The sequence below is a fragment of the Bombina bombina genome, chromosome 1 (assembly GCF_027579735.1).
Source record: "Bombina bombina isolate aBomBom1 chromosome 1, aBomBom1.pri, whole genome shotgun sequence".
NCBI lineage: Eukaryota > Metazoa > Chordata > Amphibia > Anura > Bombinatoridae > Bombina > Bombina bombina.
Genome location: NC_069499.1, coordinates 528,176,573 through 528,188,208, shown reverse-complemented (window position 1 = coordinate 528,188,208; position 11,636 = coordinate 528,176,573). Strand labels below are relative to the sequence as shown.

Genomic DNA, 11,636 nt, shown 5'->3' with positions numbered 1-11,636 from the left:
GCTATGGGGAGATTCTACAAAGCAGCATATGTAAATATGCCCCAAAAAAAACAAAACCTTTTATTTTAGTACTGGCAGACTTTCTGCCAGTACTTAAGATGGCGTGGACAATTGTGGGGTGGGTGAGGGAAGGAAGCTGTTTGGGAGGGATCAGGGGGTGTGATGTGTCAGGTGGGAGGCTGATCTCTACTCTAAAGCTAAAATTAACCCTGCAAGCTCCCTACAAGCTACCTAATTAACCCCTTCACTGCTAGCCATAATACATGTGTGATGCGCAGCAGCATTTAGCGGCCTTCTAATTACCAAAAAGCAACGCCAAAGCCATATAAGTCTGCTATTTCTGAACAAAGGGGATCCCAGAGAAGCATTTACAACCATTTGTGCCATAATTGCACAAGCTGTTTGTAAATAATTTCAGTGAGAAACCTAAAATTGTGAAAAAATTAAAGTTTTTTTTTATTTGATCGCATTTGGCGGTGAAATGGTGGCATGAAATATACCAAAATGGGCCTAGATCAATACTTGGGGTTCTCTACTACACTACACTAAAGCTAAAATTAACCCTAAAAGCTCCCTACATGCTCCCTAATTAACCCCTTCACTGCTGGGCATAATACACGTGTGGTGCACAGTGGCATTTACCAGTCTTCTAATTAGCAAAAAGCAAAGCCAAAGCCATATATATCTGCTATTTATGAACAAAGGGGATCCAAGAGAAGCATTTACAACCATTTATTTCATAATTGCATAAGTTGTTTGTAAATAATTTCAGTGAGAAACCTAAAGTTTGTGAAAAAATTTGTGAGAAAGTGAACAATTTTTTTTATTTGATCGCATTTGGCGGTGAAATGGTGGCATGAAATATACCAAAATGGGCCTAGATCAATACTTTGGGATGTCTTCTAAAAAAAAATATATACATGTCAATGGATATTCAGGGATTCCTGAAAGATATCAGTGTCCCAACGTAACTAGCGCTAATTTTGAAAAAAAAGTGGTTTGGAAATAGCAAAGTGCTACTTGTATTTATGGCCCTATAACTTGCAAAAAAAGCAAAGAACATGTTAACATTGGGTATTTCTAAACTCAGGACAAAATTTAGAAACTATTTAGCATGGGTGTTTTTTGGTGGTTGTAGATGTGTAACAAATTTTGGGGGTCAAAGTTAGAAGAGGTGTGTTTTTTTCCATTTTTTCCTCATATTTTATACATTTTGTTATAGTAAATTATAAGATATGATGAAAATAATGGTATCTTTAGAAAGTCTATTTAATGGCGAGAAAAACGGTATATAATATGTGTGGGTAGAGTAAATGAGTAAGTGGAAAATTACAGCTAAACACAAACGCCGCAAAAATGTAAAAATAGCCTTGGTCCCAAACGGACAGAAAATGGAAAAGTGATGTGGTCATTAAGGGGTTAAAATGCGTGGAGGGTAGCATGATTAAAAGTGACAGGGAGAAGTCTGAGATACTAAACCAGTTTTTTTTTCTTCAGTATACACAAGAGAGGAAACATTGGATGATACTTTGGAACAAAATAGAACATACCAGCCCATACCATTAACTGGGTTATGTATAGAGGATATCAGGAATCAACTGGATAATATTAAGGTAAATAAAACTTCAGGCCCAGATGGAATACACCCAAGGGTGTTAAGGGAACTTAGCACTGTTATAGACAAACCTCTACTCTTAATTTTTCAAGACTCATTATCCTCAGGCATGGTACCCGAGGATTGGCGTAAAGCTGATGTGGTGCCACTCTTCAAAAAAGGAAGTAGGGATGATCCAGGAAGCTATAGATCAGTTAGTCTGACATCAATAGTGGGGAAGATATTTGAAGGTATTATAAGGGATTATATTGATGAGCATATTCGTGTAAACACGATTATCAGTTCTAATCAGTATGGTTTTATGAGAAATAGATCATGTCAAACTAATTTAATTAGATTCTATGAGGAAGGAAGTAAAAATATAGATAAAGGGGAATCAGTTGATGTAATATACTTAGATTTTGCAAAGGCATTTGATACAGTGCCACATGAGAGATTAATGCACAAAATTAAGGGACTGGGAATAGATGAAAATGTTAACTCATGGATAAATAACTGGATAAAAGATAGGGAGCAACGAGTAGTAGTAAATGGATCATACTCAGATTGGACAAAGGAAATCAGTGGAGTCCCCCAGGGATCAGTACTGTGCCCTATTCTTTTTAATATTTTTATAAATGACTTGGAGCAAGGATTAAATAGCGACATCTCTATTTTTGCAGATGATACTAAGTTAAGTAAGGTCATTAGGTCAGCGCAGGATGAACTTTCGTTACAAAGGGACCTGCAAAAATTAGAAGTATGGGCAGGTAAATGGAAAATGAGATTTAATACGGAAAAATGCAAAGTTCTACATTTTGGAAGTAAAAATAAGCAGGCAACGTATTATTTAAATGGGACAAGACTTAGCCAAACACAGGAGGAAAGGGATTTGGGGGCAGTAATAGATATCAAGCTAAAGATGGGTGCACAATGCAGGGCAGCAGCTTCAAAGGCTAATAAGATACTAGCATGTATTAAAAGAGGCATTGATTCAAGGGAGGAAAGCATAATTATGTCACTATATAAAGCCCTGGTAAGACCTCACCTTGAGTATGGAGTGCAGTTCTGGGGACCGATCGCAAAAAAAGATATTGCAGAACTAGAAAAAGTTCAGAGAAGGGCCACAAGGCTAATAAGGGGATTGGAGAATTTAAGCTATGAGGAGAGGCTAGCCAAACTGGGTCTGTTTTCTTTAGAAAAAAGGCTCTTAAGAGGTGACATGATTACTTTATATAAATATATTCAAGGCCCATATACAAAGATGGCAGAAACTCTGTTTATTCCAAGAAAATTGTTTGTGACCAGAGGTCACAATTTAAGGTTGGAGGAAGGGAGATTTAACCTCCTGCAATGGAAACGTTTTTTCACTGTAAGAGCAATAAAATTGTGGAACTCATTACCAAAGGAGGTAGTGAATGCCAATACTCTAGATACATTTAAAAATTGTTTGGATACATTTCTGTCCATAATCAAAATTCATGGATATGATTGCTAGTATTAAATGGGTCACCTTTTAGTGGGATTATTTAATGTTAACTGGAGTTTTTTGTATATATTTTAGATTTGTATAGGTTGAACTCGATGGACTTCGGTCTTTTATCAACCTCATCTACTATGTTACTATGTAAATCTCATTTTCCATTTACCTGCCCATACTTCTAATTTTTGCAGAGACCTTTGTAACGAAATTCATCCTGCTCTGACCTAATGACCTTACTTAATTTAGTATAATCTGCAAAAATAGAGATGTCGCTATTTAATCCTTGCTCCAAGTCATTAATAAAAATATTAAAAAGAAAAGGGCCCAGTACTGATCCCTGGGGGGACACTGATTACCTTTGTCCAATCTGAGTATGACCCATTCACTACTACTCATTGCTCCCTATCTTTTATCCAGTTATGTATCCATGATCTAACATTTCCAGCTATTCCCAGTCCCTTCATTTTTGTGCAGCTATTCCCAGTCCCTTCTCTCATGTGGCAGTGTTTAAAACACCTTTGCAAAATCGAAGTATCACATTAACTGATTGCCCTTTATCTATATATTTACTTACTTCCTCATATAATCTAATTAGATTAGTTTGACATGGTCTATTTCTCATAAAACCATGCTGATTTTAACTCATAATCTTGTTTACACGTATATGCTCATCAATATAATCCCTTATAATCCCTTCAAATATCTTCCCCGATATTGATGTCAGCCTAACACACATTCTAGCACTTTCCATTCAAATGCCTTGTCATATACTATATACCTTTTTAACATTTATATAATTTTTTTTATTACAAATTTTATATACATTTTTTACGTTTAGATACTTGTAAACAATTAATACACTCCAGCAGGTAAAGTGGATCATTGGGAACAAATTAAAGGGGAGAACATTTTTGAGTAAACTGTCCCTTTAATGTTCTTTTAAATAAACAACAAGAGAAGAAAGTGTATTCAGTTTTAATATATTTATTAATGATATGAGGTTATAAAATATATATTTTAATGAAACATGACTCGTCTGAAGGAACCAATTTTAGGATTCATAGCTCCCCAATCAGTGTATCTTCTGTACTCTTCGGGTCTCAGGTAGTACTGGCGCCCCCTGTAGTTAGGCTCTTCATAGAACACCCAGTGACCATCAAACACATTGCAGGAATGGATGTCATGGTAACGGAATTGCTCATAGACTTGAGGACAATCTTCAGTGAACTCCATCATCTGACCTTTAAAGTCTTCTCTCTCATAGATCCTAATTCTAAATGGGCCACGGTGCTTAATATAGAAAAGAAAAAAGTTATATATGTTTAGCCAAACACCTGATAAAGATACAGATTAAATATGAAAAAAAATCTCTATCAACCAATAAATGTACTTATCAGCCAGAAAGCAGTTACTAAATTATTATCAGTGCACAGCAGTTTCATAATGAAATGAAACCAATTAAAATGCACCCTTAAAATGCAGATATATTTTGAACATGCTCAGTCACTTCTTTTTCATATGCATGATTTTTTTTTTTTTTTTTTTTTTTTTAAAGTCACTTCAATCATATCCTTCATATTGTTATCCATTTTGTGTTCATCTTATCAAATTGTATTAATAAATTAGATTAACAGAGGTGTAAATTCATAAATGGATTAATTATGTGAGAAATATTACATAGACACAAGCGAAATAGATGTTTTCTCATATATGCAAATACAGTACATATATAGATATATTGATAGATAGATATACAAATATACACATATATACATTTACAAGTATACACATATATAAATATAACAGGGAGTTTCTAGACTACAAAGGTAAACTGTGCTAAAACCACATAATTGAATGTCACATTTTTATTTTTTTTAAATTCTTCATTACTCCTCTTTCAACCCTAGTTAGATCACTGGAATAAAAAAAGAAGAAAAGTGGCAACTTTGAAGGCTGTGAAGAATGCTACAAAAAAAAAAAAAAAAATTAACACTACCAAGCATACCCTAAAACTACTACTCGTAATCAGAATACTGCCTGGTACTGAAAAGGATCAGCAGTACTGTATACTTTTCTAAATACTATTATAATGCTAAGCAAAATGCTATTTCATATGTCTGAATTGTAGAAAACACATCTAGCACATCATAACTAATTCATACTTGTGGGGTCAGACGGCAGGATCTGATGGAGTCATTGTAACCCATCCATTGCTGGAAATCAGGATATTCTCCTCTCCTGAGATAGTACTGGTGCCCCCTGTAATTTGTCTGTTCATAAAGAATCCAGTTGCCATTTTCTACCCGGATAGAGTTGCAGCGGCTAAAATATGAGCTCAGGTCTGAAGAATCCGAGTTGCACTCATAGGAGCGGCCTTGGAAGTTCTTGTCTTCGTAGAAGATGATCTAAAAAGAGAATAATACATTCAGTATGTTTACATTATTCTTCACTGCAAAAATGAGTTATTGCAGTCAATGCACAGTTAAAAAAAGGTATGAAAATGGCAGCAACAGAGTAAGAGAACAATTTGACCCTAAGTAAGAATTAATATCTAATAAGTGCTCTATATCCCTCCTTACCTTAACCATTTTGATTGGTATTCTGAAGCAAGTGCTTGCTGCTGTCTATAGCAATGAGCACATCCCTTTTATACACCCTCTGCTGCTGATGTCTGCAAACATTTAATATAACACTGAGTCTCTTTCTGTCTACTATGGAAAATGTATAGTTCTATTGTTTTTTATGTGTGTGACTTTTACATGTGTTGCTCATTTTGTTTCCATATATTCTCTAAGACAATGGGTATTTAACAAAAAATGTAATGAGTGGTCAGCAATGTCAATTGATTTGTTCTGTTTTAGTGTTCTTGTGTTTCAAATGGATATTATATTTTAACTGCCAGTATCTAAACAAATAAACAAAAACAAAGAAAATCTTACTTACTTAAGAACTATCTTGAAGTTTAAAGCTCTGTTTTTTATTAATTGATTTATAAGGTAATGCTAAATTTATATTTTGATATTTCATTTTATTAGTGAATAACAACTCTGGCAGATTATCACATGACAGTTTTTATAACAATGGCTTGCAAGATAAACAAAAAAGTATTTCTTTGTACCTCTAGAAAAAAAAAATTTACACCTATTTTAATATCGCACAAAACACTTACACCTAGATTTAGAGCTTTGTGGCCAAAGGGGTGCGTTAGCTACGCGTCTTTTTTTTTCTAGCGCTGCTTCTAAACAACGCTGGTATTGAGAGTTCTCTGAAGGGCTGCGTTAGGCTCCAAAAAGGGAGCGTTGAGCCGAATTTACCGTCACTTCAACCCTCAATTCCAGCGTTGCTTATGGTAGCGGCTAGCTGGAAAAACGTGCTCGTGCACGATTCCCCCATAGGAAACAATGGGGCAGTTTGGGCTGAAAAAAACCTAACACCTGCAAAAAAGCAGCGTTCAGCTCCTAACGCAGCCCCATTGTTTCCTATGGGGAAACAGTTTCTAAGTCTGCACCCAACACTCTAACATGAACCCCGAGTCTAAACACCCCTAATCTTACACTTATTAACCCCTAATCTGCCGCCCCCGCTATCGCTAACACCTGCATTACACAATTAACCCTTAATCTGCTGCTCCGGACACCGCCACAACCTACATTATACCTATCTACCCCTAATATGCTGTCCCTAACATCGCCGACACCTACTTAATATTTATTAACCCCTAATCTGCCCCCCCCAACGTCGCCGCTACCTTACCTACACTTATTAACCCCTAATCTGCCGACCGGACCTCACCGCTGCTCTAATAAATGTATTAACCCCTAAAGCTAAGTCTAACCCTAACCTTAACACCCCTTAAGTTAAATATAATTTTAATCTAACAAAATAAATTAAATCTTATTAACTAAAGTCTTCCTATTTAAAACTAAATACTTACCTGTAAAATAAACCCTAATATAGCTACAATATAACGAATAATTATATTGTAGCTATTTTAGGATTTATATTTATTTTACAGGCAACTTTGTATTTATTTTAACTAGGTACAATAGCTATTAAATAGCTATTGTAGATTTTTTTTTATTTTTGGAATATTAAGATTAATTTAATTTTAGTTTTTTTTTTAAAGTAAACTTACACCTAGATTACGATTTTTGCGTTAGGCTTAAAAAGCAGCGTTGGCTGGTACTAACGCTGCTTTTTAACGCCGGCTGGTATTATGAGTCTTGCAGGTACAGGAGTACCACTCACTTTTTTGGCCAGACTTGGCAATACCGAAAATCCACTTATGTAAATTGCGTATCCTCTTTTTTCAATGGGACTTGCATAGCGCCAGTATTACGAGTCTGCCAAAAAGTGAGCGGTAGACCCTCTCTTGTCAAGACTGGTACCTCATTTTAAAGTCAGTAGTTATGAGTTTTACACTACAACGCCGTAGCATAAAACTCTTAACTAAAGTGCTAAAAAGTACACTAACACCCATAAACTACATATTAACCCCTAAACTGAGGCCCTCCCACATCACAAACACTAAAAGAACATTTTTAAACCCTAATCTGCCGAACCACATCGCCGCCACTATAATAAATATATTAACCCCTAAAGCGCTGCACTCCCACCTCGCAAACATTAGTTAAATATTATTAACCCCTAATCTGCCGTCCCTAGCATCGCCGACACCTACCTACATTTATTTAGGGAAATAATTTAATTATAGTGTAGTGTTAGGTGTTAGTGTAACTTAGGTTAGGTTTTTTTTACAGGTCAATTTGTCTTTATTTTAGCTAGGTAGTTTATTAAATAGTTAATTAATATTTAGTAACTATTCTACCTAGTTAAAATAAATACAAACTTGCCTGTAAAATAAAAATAAACCCTAAGCTAGATACAATGTAACTATTAGTTATATTGTAGCTAGCATACGGTTTATTTTATAGGTAAGTATTTCGTTTTAAATAGGAATAATTTAGTTAATAATATGAATTTTATTTAAATTATATTTAAGTTAGGGGGGGTTAGGGTTAGGGTTATACTTAGGCTTAGGGGTTAATACATTTAGAATAGTGGCGGCGACGTTGGGGGCGGCATATTAGGGGTTAATAAATATAATGTAGGTGTTGACGATGTTGAGGGCAGCAGATGAGGGGTTAATAAGTATAATGTAGGTGTCGGCGATGTCGGGCGGCAGATTAGGGGTTAATAAGTGTAAGATTAGGGGTGTTTAGACTCAGGGTTCATGTTAGGGTGTTAGGTGTAGAGTCTGTAGACATAAATTTTATTTCCCCATAGGAATCAATAGGGCTGCGTTAGGAGCTAAACGCTGCTTTTTTGCAGGTGTTTGACTTTTTTTTCAGAAGGCTCTCCCCGTTGATTCGTATGGGGAAATCGTGCACGAGCACGCACAACCAGCTCACCGCTAACGTAAGCAGCGCTGGTATTGGAGTGAAATGTGGAACAAAATTTTGCTCAAAGCTCACTTTTTGTTTGTTAACGCCGGGTTTGTAAAAATCCGTAATACCAGCGCTGTCTGTAAGTGAGCGGTGAGCATAAACTACTCGTTAGCACCACATAGTCTGTAACGCAAAACTCGTAATCTAAGTGTTTGGTTTTTTTATGTAAAAATAAGATTTTTTACTTTTGATATTTTTTTTTATTTTTTATGTAATTGTAATTAATTGGGGTTAATTTAGGGGGTGTTAGGTTAGGGGGCTTAGTGATTAGATTAATACTTTGCATTTTGGGGGGATAGCGGTTTAGGGAGTAATAGGTTAATTAATTAGATTGCGTTGTGGGTGGTTGGTAGATTAGGGGTTAATAGTTTAATTAGTAGTTTGCAATGTGGGGGTTGGCGGATTAGGGGTTAAAAGGGTAATTAGGTACTTTGCGTTGTGGGGGGATGGCAGATTAGGGATTAATACATTTTTTAGCTAGTTTGCAATGTGGGGGGTTGGCGGATTCGGGGTTAATAGTTTAAATAGGTTGATTGCCTTGTGGGGGATGGTGGTTTAGAGGTTAATACATTTTATTATTAGTTGCGATGTGGGAGGGATCGCGGATATAGGGGTTTTGTCAGGTTCATTCTTGGAGGTGGGTTAGACTTTTGCGGCGATTAAACTTTTTTTTCTTAAGCGCTGGCAGTTCAAGAACTGCCGTAAGTCACTGCCGACTCCAGAAATGTCTAATTTCTGCACATTTCTGATAGTTGACAGTTTATCCGACTTACGGCAGTATATGATCTGCCGGCGCCATATATGTGATTCACCCGATGCACAAGGTGAACTTATGGGCGGCATGGATTTCAGCAGTTGCGCTGAAATCTATGCCGTATATGTAATCTCGTCCCTGTTTACTTGCTAACATTTGTTCTTAGTAATCAGCAGTGGATTTAAACACTGTTTTTAACTCCTGGTATGTCCCTTTAAAACTCTGTGTCTTTGCTGGATTTAAACACTGTTTTTTAACTCCTGGTATGTCCCTTTAAAACCCTGTGTCTTTGCTGGATTTAAACACTGTTTTTTAACTCTATAGAACCAACTGTCTACTCCATTAATCTGCTCTTTCCTGTCCCCAGCATGTGCATATCCTTATCAAACTTTGCTTAATGAATGAATTAATCCCCACCCAATTTTCTTTCTTGAATCTACTTCTCTGATCTTGTAGCAATTCTTAGTCTTCTCACCTGGGTGTAACTTATCTCCCTGTCTCCAACCAATTAAACTCAGCTGTCTGCTGTAGCCTTATAAATTTAGGATCAGTTATTGGAGAGCGTTTGCTGGGGCCTGAGCGTTTGCAGAGGAGTACTCCATCTCTCTAAGCTCCCATCTGTCTAAGTGACCATATTTAAGTGACAGCGCTGAGAATTAGACAAGAATTTAACAAGATTTGAAGAAGATTTGAGGCAAGCAAAATATTTTAATTAAAAAAAATTTTTGCTTAACATTCTGCTCTGTTTTCAGGACTGCTTTTTCTTTTATCAGTCTCATGTCTATTCCACAAGCAGGCTCAAATGCTCGTACCTTACCCTTCTCCACATGCAGTTTATATAGGCCCCTCTCTCCTTTCTTCACCATACCGTAGCTCTCACAAACTACTTTCTATTTTAAAATCTATGTCACTAAACTGCACCACCTCACAGAAATGCCCCCACTGCTATAAATCTCATTCTCACCTACTCTTACTTTCCATCTTGATGCTATTAGCATCAGGCGACATCTCTCCAAATCCTGGACCCAACCTCATTCCCACCATTACCCAATCACACACTCCATATAGAAACTTTAATAAAAGCAACACACATAACCTCATTTCCATCCAATGCATCCCACACGCATACACTCCTTTCACCTGCGCACTATGGAACTCTCGCTCTGTCTGCAACAATTTTACAGCCATTCATGACCTGTTTCAAATGCTTTCACCCTTTTAGCAATTACAGAAACCTGGCTATCTCCTTCTGACACTGTTTCCATTGCTGCTCTCACACACGGTGGTCTTCACTTTAGCCATACCCCTAGGCCAGGTGAGAAACGTGGCAGCGGTGTTGGCATCCTGCTCTCCCCCTCCTGCACTTATCAATACCTACCTCCAATCCCATCTCTTTCCTTCTCCTCCTTTGAAGTCCACTGTATTCGCCTGTTCTCCCCCCTCTCCCTCAAAGTGGCAGTCATCTATCGCCCTCTGGACCAACCTCCCAATTCTTTGACAACTTCGCTGCCTGGCTTCCTCACTTTCTCTCTTCAAATATACCAACCCTAATTCTTGGGGACTTCAACATTCCCATTGACAACCCATCTGCCCCTGCTGCCTCTAAACTTCTTTCACTCACATCCTCCTTCGGTCTCTCACAATCCACCCTATTCCCGACTCACCGTGATGGACACTACATCGACCTGGTATTTTCCTACCTCTGCTCTATATCTGACACCACCTGTTGCCCTTTTCCCATTTCAGACCATCACCTGGTAACCTATAATATTAATGCAACAGCTAAACCCACTTCTCCATCCCGCCCCCGCACCCGTGGAAATACACATGCTGTGGATCCGCTCCAATTTTAAAAAATCATTCAAAAACTCCTCCCTCACACCTCCACTATAACCTGCCCTGATCTCGCTACAGCCCACTATAACAAAACTCTCTCCTCTGCATTAGACACACTTGCCCCTCCCCAGCTGCGCAAAACACCACACCGTCAGTTACAGCCCTGGCATGCTCAGCAAACACGCTATTTGCAAAAATGCTCCTGTACTGCTGACCGTGTCTGGAGGAAAACTCACTCTGAACCAGATTTCATACACTATAAGTTTATTCTTCGTTCATACACTTCCGCCCTTCACTTAGCCAAGCAAACTTACTTCTCTTCTCTCATATCTACTCTTTCCTCAAACCCTAAACGACTCTTCTCCACCTTTAACTCTCTCCTCTACCCACCTGCACCACAACCCCCGCCTGTCTTTAGTTCTCAAGACCTGGCAGACTACTTTTTAAACAAAACACGTACTAAAGCAACATCCCAACACCAACCTGCAATATTCCAACAACAGGCCCAATTACTCCCTCTGC

General features: G+C 37.5%; 1 protein-coding gene across 1 annotated transcript; it reads right to left on the bottom strand.

The window, feature by feature from the left end:
• Positions 1-4,086: 4,086 nt before the first annotated feature.
• Positions 4,087-5,678, bottom strand: LOC128638597 (gamma-crystallin 1-like). Its single transcript, XM_053690656.1, has 3 exons — positions 5,657-5,678; positions 5,240-5,482; positions 4,087-4,367 (listed from the first exon to the last, which is right to left on the bottom strand). The coding sequence occupies exons 1-3, from the start codon at positions 5,663-5,665 to the stop codon at positions 4,095-4,097; spliced, it is 525 nt and encodes a 174-aa protein (XP_053546631.1). The 5' UTR covers positions 5,666-5,678; the 3' UTR covers positions 4,087-4,094.
• Positions 5,679-11,636: the final 5,958 nt, after the last annotated feature.